The following is a 24,365-nucleotide window of genomic DNA, read 5'->3' on the forward strand; positions in this document are numbered from 1 at the left end:
TGGAGTTCAAATAGGAGTCATGTAAGTTACATAAGGTGTGAGCTGTAGGCAGTGGAATAGGTTCATTGTCCAAAAAAAAAAAAGAAAAATTTGCCCAAGAGACTCTAAATTGTCCTCTAAGCCACTTTGCAGTTCATTTGCTTTGAGAGTCATTCTTCCACCTTTTTGTTTTATCCAGCGACGTGCTGTTGCGGTGGAAGAGTGGTTCTTCCGTTTGCTTGAGCAAAAACATTTTGTAACATCTGCGGATTCTTTTCGGATTGTGCTATACATACAGTTTAGAAAATGGCTCCCTTGGGACGTGTGGTCATCATCAGACGGACGGGGATAGATGGTACTCATTTTCCTTTGAGCCGAAATTCCTGCCTATTTGGAAGGTAAGAGCTGTTGTGCCTGCGGATGTTGTCCACTTTAGAAAGGTGGCAACAGCCTCGTAACAGTGAACAGACTGAAACTCCTTCTTTCCCTCAGATTCCTTGGGTACTTCCTCCATACCTTTGTTAACTTGTCGTAGCTGTTTATTACCAAATGGGATTTTGAAAATAATTTTTGTGTAGTTCTTTTTTAAAACCAAACACAAGTTTTTAAGTTCCTTTAATAGACTCTTTAGATGAAGAAAGATGTAGGGGACCCCCAAATTTTACTGTGTTCATCTAAAATCATCTGCCATTGGCCACGAAGGGTCACTATAGAGCACCTAAGGAAGGCGGCTGCTCTTGACTGCTCTTTTGGGAAAAATGAAAACACGAGGGAAAATCCTGCTGCTTGTTTTTGAGAAGGCTTCCTATTTAATTGCCTTTCTGCTTTGGTGGTGCTAATAACACAATGCTCACGATCAGATTTTCTTGACGGAATTTCAATTGCTAGATTATGTCACACGTGACTTGATTTTAAAATTTTGGGGGTATTTTTATTTATGAAACAAAATTTCTAACTATTGTTTCTTTAGAATCCTAGAGAACAGCAATTCTTCACTCTCAGCATCTCGACACACCAACATTGTGCTTGTGTGTACTGTTAATAGTGGTAGTTACATAAGCATTTGCAGTTTTTGCTTTCTTTTAAGTTGGTTTATACTTGATGTCTCACATTTTTACTTCCCTCAAGCGGGAAAAAAAAGTAGTTGTCTTAGAGCTGGTACCATAGAGATTGCACGTAACTCTGGGAAACCAAGGGCAGAAATGGCTGTGATTGTTTATAGCTCTCTTGCTCACATCATTCTATTTGCTTCCAGGACTCCCACAGGAGCCTTCTTACTGATTTCCCTTACAGTCAGTCCCCTTTGGCTTCTATTGTCCATTTTCTGTACTGCAGCCAGAGGTTTTTTTTTTATTTATTTCAATTTTGGTGTTTGTTACGTCCTTGATGAAACTCCTCAGACACTTCCATTAATGAATAAGATCCAAAATACTCTGGTGGCAGTAGAGCTTAACTGTGAAAGGGGGTGTGGGAGGCTGGGTTCAGACTGCCTAAGTGAGATCCCTTGTTCAAACAGCTGGGCAACTAGGATAAGTTGCTTCATTTACTTAACATCCTCAGTTCCCTAGCCATGAAAAGGGATAATAGTACTAACTTCACTGGGTTATGGCGATTGAGAGGGAAGTTGCCTAATAAAAACTATTTGCATCTTGTAAGTGCATACCCTTGATTCTTCATTTATCCGGGACAGTCCTGGTTTTGCCTGGTGTTCCCACATAACGTCCACAATTATTACCAGCACCCCTTCATTCTCTAACACCTTCCAGTGTGGACAAATGATAAGGTCACCTTTCCTGTAGAATCCTCCCTGGCCTGGCCCCTGACTCCCATTCGGGCCTTGCAGTGCCACCGAAGACACACCAGAATCCTGGTGCTTCTAGACCGTTTGGACTTCATCACTGTGTCTGCCCAAGTTTTCTACATGAGTGACCCCTTTCTATTATTCACATTTCAATTTAAATGTCAAGTCAGATGAACCGTTTAACGACCATTGCTCTTGTCTTTCATAGAACCACAGCACTGGTGCTGAGCGCTTGTGGTTTGTCTCTCCCACTAGACTGAGCTCCTCAAGGGCAAGGACTATCTTAATTAATTCATCATTATGGTGTTGTGTCTGACCGACACTGGTGATCAGTATTTAGCACCCTCACCAGTGTTGAGTCGAAATGAGTACTGGAGTATGTGTGTACTGCAATCAGCATCTAGCAGTGCTTCTCAAACAAGGACAATTTTGACATTTGCCAGTGACTGGAGACATTTTTTGATGTCACAATAGAGGTGGGATGTCCCACTAGCATCAACTACTATAGGTCCGGGATGAGGCTGAACACCCTGCAATGCACTGCCTGCACCTCAAACAAAGAACTATCTGGCCTAAAATGTCAACAGTGCAAGGTTGAGCAACAATGATATGCAGTGATTCTAGCTTGAAATCTCCTGACAATCAAATTCTCAGTTCTAATCAGATAGTCTATTTTTTGCCAGAATGTTTCAATACCTAAAAATCAAAGTCTCTCCTTTGCCTTGAAGTAGGTGTTTACTTTCTATAGTTCCCTTTCTCTTCAAAAGAAAAATAAAACACACTTTAGACTCGAATGGCAGTAATTTTAGTTATATACATCAGTGATTATATTTTTATACAAGATTTTTTTTTTCTTTTAATAATATTTGTGTAGTCTGTGAAAGTTTACACAGAAAATTAGGATCCCATTTAAAAATCTCTACACAACTTTTTCAGTGACATTGGTTACATTTTTCACTCCGGGTCACCTTTCTCAGTATTTCCATTCAGGCTGTCCCGTTCCCAGAAATCTAGTTGCACTGTCCCCGTACTTTCTCCTCTTTACTTTCGGTCTCATACAGATGAGTTCTGTAAAGGAGCACACTGCTCACAGGTGATGGTGATCATTTTATGAGCCAATCTGTTATTTAGCTAAAAGTTGACCGCACAGAATTGTTTTGATTCACGTTTTAAAGAGTATCTCAGGGCGACAGTCTCATGGAATCCTGCAGTCTCAACTGGTCTAGTAAGTCTGGTCTTTTTAAGAATTTGAGTTCTGTTTCACATTTTGCTCCCATTTTATCAGGATCCAACTACTGTATTCCTGATAGAATGGTTGGTAGCCGGGCAACATCTAGTTCTACGGCTATCAGGGTACTTGAGGCCCTGGTTCGCATAGATTATTAGATCTGTAGACTAGTTTCTTCTCTGAGTCTTTGGTTTCCTTCTTCTCTTTTAATCCAGACATGTAATGACCAATAGTTGTATCGTAGATTGCTACTCGCAAGCTTTTAAGACTCCAGATGCCACACGCCAAACTAGGCTGTTGAACATAAACTTTATGTACTAAAAAAAAAAAATGACAATTGGATGAGTTGGCCCATGAAACTATAGTCCTAAGTCTTCACACTCCTTAAACTAATCCAAAGAGGCGTTTGGTGACGTCTAAGAAGTCTCCGTGTTTGTGCCCCCATGTGCTTTTTTGTATATATGAATATATATGGATGCATACAGTTAAATATACATATATATACACCTGCATATAGATATATATATAAGGAGCCCTAATGGCGCAATGAGTCAGAATCAACTCGATGACGACATTTTTTTGTTTTCCTTTCTGGTGGTGCAGTGGTCAAGCACTCAGAGGCTAACCAAAAAGTCATCAGTTTGAAACACCAGCCACTGTGTGCCACGGAAACCCTAAGGGGCACTTCTACTCTGTCCTGTAGGGTCGCTATGAGTTGGAATCGACTCAACAGTAGTGGGTTTGGTTTTTGGTTTTGGATATTCATGAGGGATATTGGTCTGTAATTTTGTTTTTTTGTGTTGTCTTCACTTGGCTTTGGTATCAGGGTGATGGTGGATTCATAGAATGAGTTAGGGTGTATTCCTTTCTCTTCTATGTTTTTGAAGTGCTTCAGTAGAATTGGTGTCAACTTTTCTCTGAATGTTTGGTAAAATTCCCTGGTGAAGCCGTCTGATCCTGGGCTGTTTTTCATTGGGAGTTCTTTCATGAGATCTTTAATCTCTTCTGTTATGGATTTGTTTAGCTTTTCTCTCTTTGTTTGTGTTAGTTTAGGTAGATAGTATGTTTCCAGGAATTTTTCCATTTCTTCTAGGTTTTCAAATTTCCTGGAGTACAATTTTTTTTTTTTAATAGTATCTTGTTTAGCTCAGATCTGCTGAAATGTCTCCATTTCACTTTTTTTTTCCCCCTTTGGTTGTTTGCGTCTTTTTTCTTCCTTTATCAGTCTAGCCAGTGCTTTATGAATGTTATTGATCCTTTCAAAGAACCAACTTCTGGTCCTGTTGATTCCTTCCTTTGCTTTTCCGTATTCTATTTTGAGTATTTCTGCTCTGACTTTTATTATTTTCTTTCTTTTGGTAGCTTTGGTCTTCTTTTGTTCTTGCATTTCCATTTTTTCCAGTGTTCTCGTTAAGTTACTGGTTTGGGGTCTTCTTTTATAATGTAGGCCTTTATTGCTATGAGTTTCCTTCTGAGCACTGCTTTTGGTATGTTCCAAAGGTTTTGGTATGTTGTGTTTTCATTTTCCTCTGATTCAAAGTATTTTTTTATTTTATTTTTGACTTCTTCTGTGACTCAATAGTTTTTTAGTAGTGTGTAATTTAGTTTCCATCATATATTTGTTTTATTTTATTTTTTCCTGTTCTTCCTGGTTTTGATTTCTACCTTCATACCATTATGGTCAGAGAAGGTGCTTTGTATGATTTCAGTTTTTTTTTTTTTTTTTAATTTATTGAATTTTCCTTTGTGTCCTAAGATATATACTTTGGAGACTGTTCCATGTGCATTGAAGAAGTATGTTTATTATAATGCTGTTGGGTAGTGTGTTCCATATATTTAGGTCCAATTGGTTAATACTGTTATTTAGGTTTTATATATCTTTACTTATTTTCTTCTTAGAAGTTCCATTTATCATCGACAGTGGTATATTACAACCGCCTATTATTACTGCAGAACTATTTAGTTCTGTAAAAGTTTGCTCTATAAATTTTGGGGCTCTGATGTTGGGTGCATAAATCTTGATAATTGTTATGTCTTCTTGGTGAATTGACCCTTGTATCATTGTATAGTGCTCTTCCTTGTCCTTTATAATAGATTTTGACTTAAAGTATATTTTGTCAGGTATTAATATTGTCACTTCTCTCTTTTGATTGCTATTTTCTTGGCATTTTTTTTTCCATCCTTTCAGATTTAACCTATTCATGCCTTTGTCCCTAATGGATGTCTCTTTTAGGCATCATATTGATGAGTCAGTTTTTTTTTTTAAATCCATTCTGCCATGCTCTTTCTTAACTAGTGCATTTAATCAATTTACATTGAGTATGCTTATCGATAGGGATGAATTTGCTGTAGCCATTTTATTATACTATTTTGTGTATTATTGGTTTCTTTACCTTCTTTTTTTTTTTTTTTACTTTCGGTGCCAAGTTCTTTGTGTATAGATTTTCTGTTTCTTTCATTTGTTACTGTTGATTTTTTATTGGCTATGTCTTTTTGTGTTTTTCTCCTACGTTTTGGTGAGGTTTACATTTAACATCTTACAACAGCCTGTTTTACCTTGAAATTACCTTAACTTCCTCATCAGTTCTATAACTGCACCAGTCATTCCACCTTTTGTTTGGATGTTGCTGTCAGTTTCAGCTTTGCATCTCAGATTCCCTGCGGTCGCCGTTTAATTTCATTTTACTGCCGTGATGTCTTCATACGTCTTGGTGTCAGAGTGATGCTGTCGTGTACCTTTACCTTAGGTTGTTGTGTGTTTGCTGGAGCCATCTTTTTCTGTCTCCTCATGTGATTTGCAATTGATTGCTGTCCTTGAAGCATTAAAGGTTTTATTATATATAGATAGGTACATAGATAGATATGTATCATACGTATGTTTATTTGACTTTGTTGTTTGTTTCACTGGTTTAATGTATCTGGAGCTTGGCCGCTTCTTCTTCCCTTGAGTTGCTTCCTTTTTATTTGTATTGTTTTAATTGTTGTTGCTTTGTATTCCTAGTCTATGTATGGCTTTGGTGCTATCCGTTGGCTGGGTGTGCTTTCCTCTCACTTATGAGTATGGTGTGTTGCACACAGCTGGGGATGCTATGTTGTTAGGCAAGTATGTCTTCCCTTAGACGACAGCGTGGAGGTACGAGAGCAGGTCCCTTTCCTGATGTGAGGCACTAGGGGTCAGGTGGTCAGGATCCCTTCACAGCTCATGAGGGATTACTTGTTCTCTCCACTTTGGCACGAATGGTGTGTCTCCTTGAGAACAGGATGAGCCCTGGGCAGGGGCAGAGGAATGGGGGCAAGGACCTGTGCGGGCAGGCCAAACAGGGGTGTATACCAATCTAGTAGAAGCATATAGGGGGTGGGTCGGTGGGGTATGCAAAAGAAGATGGGAAGGGGTGGGGGCAAAGGGCACCAGGACCATGTGGCCGGGCCAAGCAGGGGTGGGGAGGCTGGTGGGAGAGACATGGAGACTCAGGCAGGGGGAAAATTGCTCAAAGGGAGAGAAGGGCAATGGCTGGAGGTCATTTGGGGAGGGTGTTGCTAGTTGTTACTCTGTGGATTACTATTCAAAGGGCATCTCCAGCAAAAATGGATGGGCACCTCTGCTGACCAGCAATACCAGCCTGAGTTCCTAGTTCCCTCCTTCCTCTGTATTCACCAGGGACACTGGATCTCTCCTTCTCCCTCGTGTTGTTTCCCTTTGCCCCCTGCAGATATGCTCTCCCTGTCCTACCTATTCCTTGTCCTGGGGCTCCAATGATTCAGACTACTGCAGTTTGCTCCAGTAGCACTTACTTGTATTTCCCTAACGTTAAAGTTATGGCGCTCCTGTGCATTGGCCTCTTGGGCTTTGTTGGCCCCAGGACAAGTTCTGCTTACCTGCTTACCTTGTTTCCTTCCAAGTTAGTAAATGTCTCTGACTCTGGGAAGTTGTCTGTCTGGGATTCTTACCTGGGGACGATGAACGCTGCCATCCTAAAATGGCCACCCTGTGCCAAATCGGCAGGCAGGTCACATAGGATGCATGATTCTCTGCATTCCCACTGGTTTCTATCCCTCCTTCCGACTGTCGTTCCATCTGATTGTTCAGCCCTCCGTTTCATGTTCCAGAGTCCAAAGTTATTTTTGTCTCTTTTGCTTAGTTTTTCAAGTCTTTGTTGTAGGGGGATGTTATGGTGCATCTAGCTGAGCTGTTATGCTTAACCAAAACTTCCACAATATTTGAAATTTAAAAGGCAATTCATAAGTGTAGAGTCATATGAAATGGGCAGGAAGGGATATTCTTTGACTCCAGAGATAGATACTGAGAACAGACAGGGGATCGTGTAGTTTGTTGCAACTTAGTTTATAAATCAAGAGATCGGTAACAGGAGCACCAGAAAATCAAAGAACACTGATTGCTAATAAACTCTGGGTTAGTTTATGTATAGGCTTAGGAATACTACTTTCTGGTGCTTTGTACTGATATTAGCCCTTTATCGAAAGATAAATTCAATCTAGATAATGCTTTTTTACTGCATGCCAATTAATGTTTTTATGATGAAGAGATTCCTGAATCTGTCATCTCAAACAGTGTAGTATTAAAACCTCAGTAAAATGCTCACACATAATGAGCATTTGCTATGTGCAGGCAAATGATTCACATTGACCTTCAAACACCATCAGGCTAATGCTAAAGTAATACCTTTTTTAGAGAAGAAACTGAGGCGTAAAGAAAAAAAGCATTTTGGGGATGATTAGATATTGAAACATGCAATGGTTTATAGATCAAAAAGCAGGTAGAGTAGTAAAATTTATTAAATTGATCATTCTCCAAACTGAATTAAATTACTCCTTCATTTATGGGTCATAAACATGGCTGTTTTAATCAAATGATTAAGGTTTGTATTCTAGTATATTCTATTATCATAGTTTTTAGTTACTCTAAGTCTTAAATACCTATAATAGTTGTTTAAATAAAAGTTGTAAACATTGCCAAAGGTGAAGTTTATTTACATTGTCCAATTTGTTGTAGCTTAATGTCATTACACTTTGGGATCAACAACACTAGTCAAGTGCTTTTTTATTTTGAAAATTTGAGGTAGTTTTTTTTTTTTTTCAAAGGTGCAACAGCCCAAAGAAGTCTTCCTTTTCTTTTCCTTTTTTTTTCTTTTTAATTAAGGGGGACGGAGTGTGACATCCGTATACAGCTTCCCATGGTGTCAAAACAACATTGTAAAATTGAGATGCGACAGCAGGAGGTAAGTATTTTTTCTAAGTTGTTTTAACTTTTTTTGTTTTTACTTTTTACCTATTTATTAGTTGCATGTTTCTCCTTTTTCCACTTGTAGGCACTCCTGATTAATTTAAGTGATAGCATTCCTACGCAGTTAAATGGAGCCTATGTTAACCATCCCGTAGTACTAAAAAACGGAGATATAATAACAATTGTCGATCGATCTTTCAGGTAGGTAAAACTAATTGGGTTTACAATTAACAGCACATTCTGATTAATCATCAACTAGTTGCAAAGTTCAACTGTGATCTTTCTTTAATGCTGATGATTGTCAGAGTGTTTCTTATTGTCATTCTCAACAATTTCTTAATCTATGGCATACGGATTTAGGAGGTGTGAAAATTGAGCCTTAAATGTGATCTTAATTCAAGGATTTGAGCACACAGGTCTATGCCAAAGAAGGGCAATCTGGTCCTTAGGGAGCTTGTTATTTATTTGAAAAGACTGACTGGATGTGAAGCTCTATGAGTCTTTTTGTGTCTTGATAGTAAAATACATGCATAGGAGAGGGCACAAAACAAACTGTATAGCTCAGTTTTCATGAAGTGAGCACCCAAGTGATCATCACTCATCATGAAATAGAGGAGTTCCAGAAGCTTCTTTCATTGTGTATTCTAATCTCTACTTCTTCCCTTCGCCAAGTAAACCACCATTATGGTTTACGAAGTCATAAAAGTTTTTGGTCCTTTACTACCTGAGCATGCATCTCTAAATATCACAGTTTGTCACTCTTTATTAAACTCCATCTAAATGAAATAATATATTTCATGTGTTCTATGTGTTTGAAAAGAATTTGTATCGTACAGTTATCGTGTGTTTGAAAAGAATGTGTATTGTACAGTTATTGTCTGTAGTGTCCTATCCACATAAGTCCATTACATTCAAACCTTCTATTTTACTCTTTTTCCTCATGTTTATTAATTACTCTCAAAGGAATGTTGAAATCTCCTACTATGGTTGCTACTTTGTTAATGCCAAAATTCTTCACCTTTCATTTCCTTGGGCATAATAAACTTAGTTATTTTAAAGACTGCACCATATTACACTACCTGGATCCTAATGTTTCTTTAGTCTATTGTTTATACCTCCAGAGACAAAACAGTCCCAAAGCTGGTCTATATTACCAAACTTTCCATTACAGACACACCAAATATATAGGGTGCAACTGTCTTAATCTACAAATCTACCTGTATCTGTGGTCGAATATCTGCCTTTCCTCTTAAAATGAATTATCTAGGTGCCTTTCTTAAGACAACCTTCCCCTTATTTGTAGATCGGTTCTCTTTGCCTACTGAGATCCTCACTCTTGGAGGAGAAAAAACACAACTCTAGTGATTTTTCCATGTACTGGGTCTGTTCCAATGTTGTTCAGACAGATTATAGCCCTCGTTCCCTAGAGCCTATATTCAGTCCGAGAGTGTCCAAGTCATGATTTCCTTTTATGGAAAACTCCATAAAATAGTTTATTAAGATAACCATCACACTGCCAAGTCCAACAGTTAATTTTACATTCTCATCTTGACTACGTCTAACTCAATTGGTTACTTCTTTCTTTTGAAACTCTTCCTTTGACTCTCACACTCTGTGATTCCCCCATTACTGGCTATTCCCTAGCTGTTTCCTTCTTTTAGTGCTTCGAAGCTCAGTTCTTGCATCTCTTCTGCTTTCTTTCACAGTCTTTTCTCATGTGATCTCAGTCTCTCAGCAGCACTCTGAACTTCAACCGCCATCTCCAATGTTACATCAAGATGCCTAAGGGGCATGTGAAATATGTAGTCAAAAACCAAAGTCCTGATATCTTCTGTCTCCTGCAATGTTCCCCATATCAGCAAAAGGGCAATTTAATTTTTATTTAAAACCCATAAAGCCATTCTCTTCTTGTCTCATATGTAACATTTTTCACGAAGTGCTAAAGGCTCTACCTCAAAGTATATCTGGAAATAGACCACCATTCATATCCTACATTTCTACCCTCAAACAGGTATCTCCATCTCCAAGCTCCTTAGAATTGTTTCTCTGCTTCTGCCCACACAACCAGAATTATCCTTCTAAATGCAAGTCACATGATTCCTATACCTCTAATTGCTTCCCATCTCACTTAGAGTAAAATCCCATCTCTTTTCCATGCCTTAGGATTCTGGATCAGTTGCCTCCTGCTGACCTCCTTGACCACATCCTTTTTTTCCCCCTTTACAGTAGCCACCAGTCTTGCTTTTTACCTTCCAAACTAGAAGTAACACGATTATAGTTGCTCTTAATCTCTACTAGATTCACCCACTGATGGTGCCGAGGATATTGTTGAATCATACCCAGTCTAATCAGTGTTCAGAGATTACTCTGGGTCCCCATCCTCTGACAAGGGTGTTCCAAAAGAGACATGAGGCAATGTAGATCTAAGTGTTTATTGTAAACACACTAACTACATTTGCTTCCGTCAACAAGGTAATATCTGGAACAAAGTCTTAAGTTTGTTCCTTGACCTTGACACTAACCAGATATGGAAATTTTAACCACAGGACATAACATTTTCATCTGAGGCTCAGTCTGTCATTCTTTGCACTCCAGGTTTGAATGTGGACATGTTCCTGGAGGAAGCAACACAACTGAATATCTGGAACAAAAATGTAAAGAGGTGATGGAAAAGATCATCAAGGTTTGGACTTTGATTCCTTTGCATGACGATATAAAATCCTTTATATGTACTTTAAGGAAAGATTTCTCGCTTTAAGTCAGTGACAGGGAGTTGGCTCATTGGTTATAATATGAGAATATGACTATGGTATTAAAATCAAATTTAATTTAAGCATATTAAAATAATCTAAAACTATAAGACCAAAAAACCAAACAAACAAACAAAAAAAAAACCCTGTTGCCATCGTGTCGATTCTGACTCAGCAATCCCATAGGACAGAGTAGAACTCCTCATAGGTTTTCCGAGGCAGTAATCTTTACAGAAGCAGAGTGCTACATCTTCCTCTCGAGCAGCAGCTGGTAGGTTCAACCTGCCGAGCTTTTGGTTACTAGCTGTCTTAGTTATCTAGTGCTGCTTTAACAGAAATACCACAAGTGGATACCTTTAACAAAGAGAAGTTTATTTTCTCACAGTAAAGTAGGCTAAAAGTATAAATTCAGGGTGTGGGTTCCAGGAGAAGGCTTTCTGTCTGTTGGCCTTATCATCCTTCCTTCCCCGAGACTAAGAGCTTCTTTGTGCAGGGACCCCGCGTCCAAAGGACCAGCTCTTCTCCTGGCACTGCTTTCTTGGTGGTATGAGATTCCTAACTCTCTGCTTGCTTCCCTTTCATCTCTTGTAAAATAAAGGTGGTACAGGCCACACCCCAGGAAAACTGCCTTTACATTGAATCAGGGATGTGACCTTAGTTAGGGTGTTACAGTCCCAACCTAATCCTCTTGAAGAGAAAATTACAGTCACAAAATGGAGGACAAACACACAATACTGGGAATCATGCCCCAGCCAAATTGATACACACCTTTTTGGGGTGATGTAATTCAATGCATGACACCAGCCCAGTGCTTAACCACTGCACTACCAGGGCTCCTTATCTATATATTTATTTTGAGTAATAAATACATATTTATTATTCAGAATAAGAGTACGAGTCAGCCTTACAATTTTGGTGTAAAAGACTCCTAGAGGATCCGCTGATATTATTGCTTGCAACCTATGGGTGGAACAACCTCAAAACATAAGACTCAAATTTCTGAAATTTTTTTTTTATCTTATTTTGTGACTCCTTTTGTCTCCCAGTCATTGCCCCCATCCATCTTTGTGTGTCTGAAGTCAATCACATTATGAAAATTCTGAGTGTCTAAGATGCTTCCCAGTTTTGATTGATAGGTGTCCTGTGAAACTGGAGGAGTAATACTATCCTTTCCCAAGTGAGACACTCTTTCATTACTTGAGTGTATCATTGGAGAACAGGTATTCTAAGTGGTGCATTTTATTAAAACACAATTCTAGGCCAATCCTTGCAATGTTCTGATTTTGTATGTTTAGGATTATTCCTGGTAATTTCTATTTTTCACATTTTAGGAAGCTTCCCAGCTAGTTCAATATGACCCAGTAAGAATCAACTGACTTAGGAGACATATCATAGGCGCACCTGATATGAGCAATGTTGTTATTGTTAGGTGCCATTGAGTCAGTTCTGACTCATTGCGACGCTGTTTTTTTTTTTATACAACAGAAGGAAACATCGCCCAGTCCTGCACCATCCTCACAATTGTTGTTATGCTTAAGCGCATTGTTGCAGCCACTGTGTCAATCCTTCTCATTGAGAGTCTTCCTCTTTTTCGCTGACCCTCTACTTCAGGAAGCATGATTTCCTTCTCCAGGGACTGATCCCTTCTGACAACACATCCAAAGTATGTGAGATGTAGTCTTGCCATCCTTGCTTCTAAGGAGCATTCTGGTCGTACTTTTTCCAAGACAGATTTGTTCATTCTTTTGGCAGTCCATGGTATATTTAATATTCTCTTCCAACACCACAATGCAAAGGCATCAATTTTTCTTATGTTTTTTCCTTATTCATCGTCCAGCTTTCACATATTTAGGAGGTGATTGGAAATGCCATGGCTTGGATCAGGTGCACCTTAGTCTTCAAGGTGACATCTTTGCTTTTCTACACTTGAAAGAGATCTTTTGCAGCAGATTTGCCCAGTGCAATGCGTCTTTTGATTTCCTGACTGTTGCTTGCATGGGTGTTGATTGTGAACACAAGTAAAATGAAGTTATTTACAAATTCAGTCTTTTCCCCGTTTATCATGATGTTGCTTACTGGTCCAGTTTTGAGGATTTTTGTTTTCTTTATGTGGAGGTGTAATCCATACTGAAGGCTATGGTCTTTGATCTTCATCAATAAGTGCTCTAAGTCATCTTCATTTTCAGCAAGCAAGTTTGTGTCATCTGCATAATGCAGGTTGTTAATGAGTCTTCCTCGAATCTTGATGCCCCATTCTTATTCATATGGTCCAGCTTCTTGGATTATTTGTTCAACATACAGATTGAATAAAAAAAAAAAAAATTTTTTTTTTTACAGATTGAATAGGTATGGTGAAATCATACAACCCTGACACACACCTTTCCTGACTTTAAACCACAAAGTATTCCCTTGTTCTGTTCGAACGACTGCCTCTTGATCTACGTACAGGATCTGCATCAGCACAATTAAGTGTTCTGGAATTTCCATTCTTCACAATGTTATCCATAATTTGTTATAATCCACACAGTTGAATGCCTTTGCATAGCCAATAAAACACAGGTAAACATCTTTCTGGTATTCTCTGCTTTCAGCCAGGATCCATCTGACATCAGCAGTGATATCCCTGGTTCTGTGTGCTCTTCTGAATCCAGCTTGTATTTCTGGCAGTTACCTGTCGATATACTGCTGCAGCCACTTTTGAATGATCTTCAGCAAAAATTTACTTGTGCGTGATATTAATGATAGTGTTTGATAATTTCCACATTCAGTTGGATCACCTTTCTTGGGAATAGGCATAAATATAGATCTCTTTCAGTTGGTTGGCCAGGTAGCTATCTTCCAAATTTCTTGGCATAGATGAGTGAGCACTTCCAGTGCTGTGTCCATTTGTTGAAATATCTCAGTTGGTATTCCATCAATTCCTAGAGCCTTGTCTTCTGCCAGTGCCTTCAGTGCCGCTTGGACTTCTTCCTGGTTCCTGCTCATATGGTACCTTCTGGAATGGTTTAATGTCGACCAATTCTTTTTGGTAGAGTGACTCTGTAATCCTTCCATTTTCTTTTGATGCTTCCTACATCGTTTAATATTTTCCCCCATAGAATCCATTAATATTTCAACTCAAGGCTGAATTTTGACTTCAGTTCTTTCAGTTTGAGATATGCTGAGTGTGTTGTTCTGCCCGTTTGGTTTTCCATCTCCAGGTCTTTGCACATGTCATCATAATACTTTAGTTTTCTTCTCGAGCCACCCTTTGAAATCTTCTCTTCAAGTCTTTTACTTCATCATTTCTTCCTTTCTCTTTAGCTACTCGGTGTTCCAAAACAAGTTTCAGAGTCTCTTCTGACATTCATTTAGGTCTTTTCTTTCTTTCCTGTCTTTTTAATGACCTCTTGCTTTCTTGATGTATGATGTCCTCGATGTCATTCCACAACTCGTCTGGTCTTCGATCATTACTGTTCAACTTGTCAAATCTATTTTTGAGACGGTCTCTAAATTCAAGTGAGATGTACTCAAGCTTGTACATTGGCTCTCATCAACTTGTTCTAATTTTCTTCAGTTTCAACTTGAAGTTGCATATGAGCAATTGATAATCTGATTCACACTTGGCCCCTGGCCTTCTTCCGTCTGATGATATTGAGCTTTTACATCGTCTCTTCCCACATATGTAGTCAATTTGATTCCTGTCTATCCCATATGAGGGGGTCCACGTGTATAAAAAAAAAAAATTTTTTTTCTTAGCCACCTTTTATGTTGGTGAAGAAAGGTACTTGCCATGAAGAAGTCATTCTTGAAAAATTCTATCATGCAATCCCATGCATTATTTCTATCACCCACTACCGATCCTTGTTTCCAAGTTTCGCGTTCCAATCTCCAATAATTATCAATGCATCCTGATTGCTTGTTGGATCAATTTCAGACTGCAGAAGTTGGTGAAAATCTTCAATTTCTTCATCTTTGGCCTTAGTGGTTAGTGTGTAAATTTGAATAATAGTCATATTAACTGGCCTTCCTTATAAGCATATGGATATTATCCTATGACTGACAGCGTAGTACTTCAGCATAGATCTTGAAATTTTTTTTTGATGATGAATGCAATGCCATTCGTCTTCAAGCTGTCATTCCTGGCATAGTAAACCAGTTGTTCTTCGGATTCAAAATAGCCAACACTAGCCCATTTCAGCTCACTAATGCCTAGGATATCGATGGTTATGTGTTCCTTTTCATTTTTGATGGCTTCCAATTTTTCTAGATTCATACTTCATACATTCCACGTTCCAATTATTAATGGATGTTTGCAACTGCTCCTCATTTTGAGTCATACCCCAGCAGCAAATGAAGATCCCTAAAGCTTGACTCCATCCACGTCATTAAGGTCGACTCTACTGTGAGGAGGCAGGTCTTTCCCAGTCGTCTTTTGAGTGACATCCAACCTGAGGGGCCCATCTTCTGGCACTATATCAAGCAACGTTCTGCTGCTATTCATAAGTTTTTCACTGGCTAAATCTTTTCAGAAGTAGACTTCTGGGTCCTTCTTCCTAGTCTGTCTTAGTCTGGAAACTCAGCTGAAACCTGTCTCCCATGACTGACCCTGCTCATATTTGAATACCAATGGCAGAGCTTCCAGCATCACCGCACCATGCAGGCCCCACAGTACAACAAACTGACAGACACGTTGGGGGATATTAGCAATAGGAACTTTAATTTCAAGGTCTCCACTGTTGATAAGTATTGCTTCTTACCTAAGGCATAACCTTAATGATGAGACTGCTGCTCATCAGCTTCTGTGGGACAAAGGTAGTTTTTGAGGAATAGCAAACACTGCCCACCATCTTTCCTTATTTGTACGTATAAGGAAACTGTTATATATTCAACTGTGTCCCCCAGAAATGTGTGTCAAATTGTCTAGGCCTTCATTCCCAGTATTGTGTGATTGTCTGCCATCTAGTCATGTGAAGTGATTTTCCTATGTGTTGTAAATCCTACCTCTATGATATTAATGAGTTCTGATTAGCATTAGTTATGTTAATGGGGCAGGACTCAATCTACGAGATTAGATTATGTCCTAAATCAATCTCTTTTGAGATTTTAAAGAGAGCAGAGATACAGGGGGACCGTATACCATCAAGAAAGAAGAACAAGGAGAATAGTGCATCTCTGTATTGATGACAAGGACCTTCCCCAAGGCCAACAGAGAGAAAGCCTTCCCCTGGAGTTGACACACTGAATTCAGATTTCTAGCCTCCTAGATCATGAGAGAATAAATTTCTCTTTGTTAAAGCCATCCACTTGCAGCAGGTATATCTGTTATAACACTACTAGAGAACCAAGACAGAATTTGGTACTAAGAAAGTAGGGTGCTGCTCTAACAAATACCAAAATGTGGAAGCAGTTTTGAAAAGTGAATGGGGAGAGGCTGGAAGAGTTTTAAAGTGCCTAAAATTAAAAGCCTAGATTGCCTTGAAGAGACTGTTGGTGAAATTATGGACATCAAAGAAAATTATGTGAGGACCCAGAAGGAAGTGAGGAGGGCCATTACACTGGAGACAACACAGAAGCAGCAGCAGAGAAATGGCATTAGCAGTACCTGGAGACCGGCGCAAGATGGCACTGGAGCTGACACATGGAGCAAGAGAGCAGAGTGCCTTTGCACAGGAAGATTCCTGGTGGACTGGGGTGCCTATGAGCACTTATTGGTGGAGCTAGGCTTGACAGCCCAAGGACCAAGAGAGCTGTGTGCCTCCTCGCAAAAGTTTTCTGGTGGAGTGGGGTGCCTCCAGGCACTTAACGGTGGAGCTAAAGAGCTTTGAAACACTGGCCCAAACAGGGCACATGCAAGCAGTGAAGCCAGAGGGGCAAAGAGGCCAAGGAACCAGTAAGCAGAAGCTGAAGAGACGGGGAACACAGGAAGCAGAACTGCCTCAGTCTCAAAGTTTAGAGACATGACTTCTAGGGTCTCAAAGAGTGGAGTCATCACTCAGATGGACTAGGAGAATGGGGCTGCCCACATGCAAGGGAGCAGTGTTGCCTTTCCACTGGGCCTGGAAGGTGGAGCTGAAGCCCAGAGCCCAAAGAGTGTGGCCAATACCAGAGTCTGGAGGGCAGGGCTAATGTTTAATTGGATCAGAAAACAGAGGATTACTTTCAAGCCTAGATTATTTTCAAGGCTAATGTAATGGATTCAGCTGACTTGCTTGGTGCCTGTTATCCTTTCTTTACCTCCAATTTCTCTCATGTGTAATGGAAATGCCTAGCTTGAGCCTGTTCCACAATTGTACTTTGGCAGCAGATAACTAGTAAACTAGATTTCACAGACGAAGAGAAATATTTTGGATTTTGGATGTGGACTTGATTTAAGACCTTTGTTACGATATGATGCGGTGAATGTGTTTTCCATGTGGCAAGGACATGAATTTTGGGGGGCCAATGGGTGGAATATTATGAATTGAACTCTGTTCCTCAAAAATGTGTGTCAGTCAGCAAAAGCAGTGCTCAGAGGTCAATTTATATCGATAAATGCACACATACATAATGAAAAGCCAAAACCAGAGAACTGTCCCTACAACTTGAACAAATAGAAAGGGAGCAACAAAAGAATCCATCAGGCACCAGAAGAAAACAAATAATAAAAATTAGAGCTGAACTAAATGAATTAGAGAACAGAAAAACAATTGAAAGAATTAATAAAGCCAAAAGCTGGTTCTTTGAAAAAATTAACAAAATTGATAAACGATTGGCCAGACTGACTAAAGAAATACAGGAAAGGAAACAAATAACCGGAATCAGAAATGAGATGGGCCATATCATAACAGACCCAACTGAAATTAAAAGAATCATATCAGATTATTATGAAAAATTGTACTCTAACAAATTTGAAAACGTAGAAGAAATGGATGAAATCCTAGAAAAATACTACCAACCTAAAATAACACAATCAGAAGTAGAACAACTATATAGACCCATAAAAAAAAAAGATTGAAAAGGTAATCAAAAAACTGCCAACAAAAAAAAGCCCTGGCCTGGACAGCTTCCCTGCAGAGTTCTACCAAACTTTCAGAGAACAGTTAACACAACTACTACTAAATGTATTTCAAAGCATAGAAAAGGACGGAATACTACCTAACTCATTCTATGAAGCCAGCATATCCCTGATACCAAGACCAGGTAAAGACACCCCCAAAAAAGAAAATTACAGACCTATATCCCTCATGAACATAGAAGCAAAAATCCTTAACAAAATTCTAGTCAATAGAAATCAACAACATATCAAAAAATTAATCCACCACGAACAAGTGGGATTTATACCAGGTATGTTTTTTTTTTTTATGCAAGGTTGGTTCAATATTAGAAAAACCATTCATGTAATCCACCATATAAATGAAACAAAAGACAAAAACCACATGATTTTATCAATTGATGCAGAAAAGGCATTTGACAAAGTCCAACACCCATTCATGATAAAAACTCTCAGCAAAATAGAAATTGAAGGAACATTCCTCAACATGATAAAGGGCATTTATACAAAGCCAACAGCCAGCATCATTCTAAATGGAGAGAGCCTGAAAGCATTTCCCTTGAGAACGGGAACCAAACAAGGATGCCCTTTATCACCGCTCTTATTCAACATTGTGCTGGAGGTCCTAGCCAGAGCAATTAGGCTAGACAAAGAAATAAAAGGCATCCAGATTGGCAAGGAAGAAGTAAAATTATCTCTATTTGTAGATGACATAATCTTATACACAGAAAACCCTAAGGAATCCTCAAGAAAACTACTGAAACTAATAGAAGAGTTTGGCAGAGTTTCAGGTTAGAAGATAAACATACAAAAATTACTTGGATTCCTCTACATCAACAAAAAGAACATCGAAGAGGAAATCACCAAATCAATACCATTCACAGTAGCCCCCAAGAAGATAAAATACTTAGGAATAAATCTTCCCAAAGATGTAAAAGACCTACACAAAGAAAACTACAAAGTACTAGTGCAAGAAACTAAAAGGGACCTACATAAGTGGAAAAACATACCTTGCTCATGGATAGGAAGACTTAACATAGTAAAAATGTCTATTCTACCAAAAGCCATCTATATATACAATGCACTTCCGATCCAAATTCCAATGACATTTTTTAAAGTGATGGAGAAACAAATCACCAACTTCATACGGAAGGGAAAGAAGCCCTGGATAAGTAAAGCATTACTGAAAAAGAAGAAAGTGGGAGGCCTCACTCTACCTGATTTTAGAACCTATTATACAGCCACAGTGGTCAAAACAGCCTGGTACTGGTACAAGAACAGGCACATAGACCAATGGAACAGGACTGAGAACCCAGAAATAAATCCATCCACATATGAGCAGCTGATATTTGACAAAGGCCCAGTGTCAGTTAATTGCGGAGAAAACAGTCTTTTTAACAAATGGTGCTGGCATAACTGGATATCCATTTGCAAAAGAATGAAACAGGACCCATACCTCACACCATGCACAAAAACTAACTCCCAGTGGATCAAAGACCTAAACATAAAGACTAAAACAATAAAGATCATGGAAGAAAATATAGGGACAACATTAGGAACCCTAATACAAGGCATAAACAGAATACAAAACATTCCTAAAAATGTCGAAGAGAAACCAGATAACTGGGAGCTCCTAAAAATCAAACACCTATGCTCATCTAAAGACTTCACCAAAAGAGTAAAAAGACCACCTACAGATTGGGAAAGAATTTTCAGCTGTGACCTCTCCGACCAGCGCCTGATCTCTAAAATCTATATGATTCTGTTAAAACTCAACCACAAAAAGACAAACAACCCAATTAAAAATTGGGCAAAGGATATGAACACGCACTTCACTAAAGAGGATATTCAGGCGGCTAATAGATACATGAGAAAATGCTCTCAATTATTAGCCATTAGAGAAATGCAAATTAAAACTACGATGAGATTCCATCTCACTCCAACAAGGTTGGCATTAATCCAAAAAACACAAAATAATAAATGTTGGAGAGGCTGTGGAGAGATTGAACTCTTATGCACTGCTGGTGGGAATGTAAAATGGTATAACCACTTTGGAAATCTATCTGGCGTTTTCCTAAAAAGTTAGAAATAGAACTACCATACAACCCAGAAATCCCACTCCTCGGAATATACCCTAGAGAAATAAGAGCCTTCACACAAACAGATATATGCACACCCATGTTTATTGCAGCACTGTTTAGCAAAAAGCTGGAAGCAACCAAGGGGTCCATCAGTGGATGAATGGATAAATAAATCATGGTATATTCACACAATGGAATACTAGGCGTCGATAAAGAACGGTGACGAATCTGTGAAACATTTCATAACATGGAGGAACCTGGAAGGCATTATGCTGAGTGAAATTAGTCAGATGCAAAAGGACAAATATTGTATAAGACCAGTATTACAAGATCTTGAGAAATAGTTTAAACTGAGAAGAACACATCCTTTTGTGGTTATGAGAGGGGGGAGGGAGGGAGGGTGGGAGAGGGTTATTTACAGATTAGATAGTAGATTAGAACTACTTTAGGTGAAGGGAAGGACAACACTCAATACAGAGAAGGTCAGTGCAACTGGACTGGACCAAAAGCAAAGAAGTGTCCTGAATAAACTGAATGCGCTCTTGAAGGTCAGCGGAGCAAGGGTGGGGGTTTGGGGACTATGGCTTCAGGGGACTTCTAAGTCAATTGGCAAAATAAATTCTATTAAGAAAACATTCTGCATCCCAGTTTGAAGTGTGGCGTCTGGGGTCTTAAACGCTAACAAGTGGCCATCTAAGATGCAGCAATGAATCTCAACCCACCTGGATCAAAGGAGAATGAGGAACGCTAAGGTCACAAGGTAATTATGAGCCCAAGAGACAGAAAGGGCCACATGAACTACAGACTTACATCATCCTGAGACCAGAAGGACTAGATGGTGCCCAGCCACAACCGCAGACTGCCCTGACAGGGAGCACAACAGAGAACCCCTGAGGGAGCAGTAGAACAGTGGGATGCAGACCCCGAATTCTTATAAAAAGACCGGATTGAATGGTCTGACCAAGACTAGAAGAATCTCGGCGGTCATGGTCCGCAAACCTTCTGTTGGGCCAGGACAGGAACCATTCCCGAAGTCAACTCAGCAGACATGGATTGGACTGGACAATGGGTTGGAGAGAGATGCTGATGAGGAGTGAGCTAGTTGCATCAGGTGGACACTTGAGTCTATGTTGGCATCTCCTGTGTGGTGGGGAGATGGGAGGGTAGAGGGGGTTAGAAACCGGCAAAAAGTTCACGAAAGGAGAGACTGGAAGGAGGGAGTAAGCTGACTCATTAGGGGGAGAGTAAGTGGGAGTATGTAGTAAGGTGTATATAAGTTTATATGTGAGAGACTGACTTGATTTGTAAACTTTCACTTAAAGCACAATAAAAATTATTTTTAAAAAAATGTGTGTCAGCTTGGCAAGGCCATGATTCCCAGTATTATATGATTGTTCACCATTTTGACATCTGCTGTGATTTTCCTGTGTGTTGTAAATCCTACGTCTATGATGTTACTGGAAACCCTTGTGGCATAGTGTTTAAAAGTTGGGCTGTTTAGCAAAATGTCAGCAGTTCGAGTTCACCAGGTACTCCTTGGAAACCCTACTCTGTCCTACAGGGTCACTATGAGTCAGAATCAACTCGACGGCAACGGGTTTTTGTTATGATATTACCGAGCTGGGATTATCAACAGTTAAGTTAATGCAACAGGACAAAATCCACAAGATAAGTTGTGTCTTAAGCCAATCTCTTTTGAGATATAAAAGAGAGAAGCAAGCAGAGAGACAGAAGGTCCTCATACCACCAAGCAACAAAAGCCAGGAGAGTAGTGCATCCTTTGGACCCAGGGTCCCAGCTCCTCGACCTGGGAAGATTGATGACAAGGTCCTTGTCTAAGAGCAAACAGAGATAAAGCCTTCCCCTGGAGCTGGCACCCTGAATATGGACTTGTAGCCTCCTAGACTGTGAGAGAATAAATTTCTGTTTGTTAAAGCCATCCACTTTTCGTATTTCTGTTGTAGCAGCACTAGATAATCAAGAACAGAAACAAACCCAAAATTTAGCTGAATTGTGGGTAGAAGTGCCACCAGCTGGTGTGGATGAACTCTTTGTTACTGGTGTGCTATAAAATAAGTATTACAAGTGAGTACTGAGACAGTATTATAGCAAATTGACAGAGTAATTATTTGGCAATTGAGTATAATAATAAAAATGGGCTTCTATTGCCTCCTTTTAAATTTTTGGCAATTCATATGTATTTATTGTAAAATTATTAGTTCTCGTCATATTGGAAATAAAATACTGCTCACTCACATTGATAGTTTGAGAAGCCAAAAAATTTGAAATTGGATAAAGAAATACATTAAATTATTTGCTTTGGTAGATTTTTGAATTGCCCTCTGTAATAATTCAGATGATATAATTTTCCTCCTTTGAAACCCCATTAGATTTTAACATGTTTTTTAGGATATCCTTTAGTTGCTCCGTCTAACCCCCCTCAAAATTTACATATGCAAAAATGTGAAGGTACTATTTATGGGGTGTGCCAGGTAATGTTCCGGAATCTGACTCATATGTTCCACGATTGCAGTGCCTGGGGATACCCAGTTTTCACTCTTGCATTCATTTCTGGGAAGAAGCCCTGGTTGCACAGTGGTTAAGGCATTCGACTGCTAAACAAAAGGCTGGTGGTTCAAAACCACCAGAGGCTCCGTGGGAGAAAGGTGCGGCAGTTTGCTTACATAGAGATTACGACCTGCAGTCAGCTACAGGGTTGCTGCTGTGAGTCGGAATTGATGGGAAGAGATTTTTTTTTGTTTTGGTTTCGGTTTCACTTCTGCACTTTCATATATACACACACTAAATGGACCTAAACTTATGGGTCCTATAGACAGTTACTGATAACCCTGATTATTAAGTTCTAATTCTGTGCCTATGCTGGGTGAACAGATAATTACTGTTGGTGATGATTAATTTTAGCTTTGCTTCTTTCATATATTGGAAGACATATTTAAGGAAGTTATGAAAATCTTTGAGGTTTTATTTAAATAATTTTAATCCTCAAGTTTGTTTTTCATTACACCATTGAATATTTAAAGTCAGCTAATAAATGCTTGTATTATTTCTCAAGTGAAGTTTCTAAAAGTCAATAGGAGCAGTTTGGTAAAGAATATAATCAAAAGCAAGAACATTTTCATAATTATAACTTTCTGTATTTGGAAGAAATTTTTATCGCTGTTCTTATTTTGCCAATTCTCAGGAGCCACGAAGTTTACTTGTGCCTGCAAACTCTCCAGAACTGTCTGAAGAGAACAGTCCTACTGATACAAAAGTTCCACTGCACCAAGAAGATTTCATAAGGAAATTACTAATAAATATTGATCAAAAAGTTAACAGTGCTTCTCTGCAGAAGTCTGCAATGAGCTTGGGATCTCCTATTATCAGTGTAGCTGGCGTTAGCAGCTCTTATGATTCTTCATCAGGCATTGGTAAGTTTACTTTACCTTAAATGTATTTTTCCCAAAATTTTACACATCTAATTTTTTTTTTTTTACCTTATATATAGAAAAAAAAATAGACGTGAATTAATAAAATACCTTAATTCATTCAGGACTGATTTGCTGCGTGGTAGACACTCTACTAGGCATCAAGGGTACATGATTCTTGTCTACAGTGATAGATTATTAGTGAAGACCTAGATAATTATAACCAGGTGTCACAGAGGAAGTGCAGGTGGTTAGGGAAGTAAACAGGAGGGAATGAATATCCAGGGAGATAAAAAAAAATAAAAAACAACCATTGCTCTAGAATCAATTCTCACTCATAGTGACCCTATAAGAAAGAGGAGAACTGCTCCATAGGGTTTCCAAGGCTGTACATTTTTTACAGAAGCAGACTCTGACATCTTTCTCCCACGGAGCTGATGGGGTGTTTGAACCACTGACCATTCAGTTAGCAGCCAAGCACTTAACCACTGTGCCACCTTTCCATCTCCTATGACCCTTTGCCGTCGATTCAATTCTGACTCATAGAGACCCTATAAGACAGTGTAGAACTGTTCTATAGGGTCTCCAAGGAGCTGCTTGTCTATTCGAACTTCGAACCTTTTTGGTTAGCAGCTGAGCTCTTAGCCACTAGGCTACCAGGGCTCTCTTTCATCTACACCAAAGCAGAAAGGAGACTGCAATATTTTATGCAAATAACAAATGCCTTCTATATTTCTTTGCCAAAGGCTCCCTCCCCTTGGGATGTATTTTCAGAAGCCCTGATATGCCATTTTTTCCACATGTTGCTGTAAAAAAATTAGCATAATGTGCTTATGAAAATACA

At 39.1% G+C, this 24,365-nt stretch overlaps 1 protein-coding gene across 1 annotated transcript in view; it reads left to right on the forward strand.

Moving 5' to 3' along the window:
• The first annotated feature begins 249 nt into the window (after positions 1-249).
• Positions 250-24,365, forward strand: part of LOC126074813 (proliferation marker protein Ki-67-like) — a 42,946-nt gene continuing 18,830 nt past the window's right edge. The window contains exons 1-5 of the mRNA XM_049881614.1: positions 250-377; positions 8,167-8,245; positions 8,336-8,451; positions 10,846-10,933; positions 23,296-23,524. Coding sequence (XP_049737571.1) covers positions 286-377; positions 8,167-8,245; positions 8,336-8,451; positions 10,846-10,933; positions 23,296-23,524 — 604 coding nt within the window. The 5' untranslated portion in view covers positions 250-285. The remainder of the gene's footprint in view (positions 378-8,166; positions 8,246-8,335; positions 8,452-10,845; positions 10,934-23,295; positions 23,525-24,365) is intronic.

Source organism: Elephas maximus, chromosome 4, assembly GCF_024166365.1.
Source record: "Elephas maximus indicus isolate mEleMax1 chromosome 4, mEleMax1 primary haplotype, whole genome shotgun sequence".
In the NCBI taxonomy this organism is placed as follows: Eukaryota; Metazoa; Chordata; class Mammalia; order Proboscidea; family Elephantidae; genus Elephas; species Elephas maximus.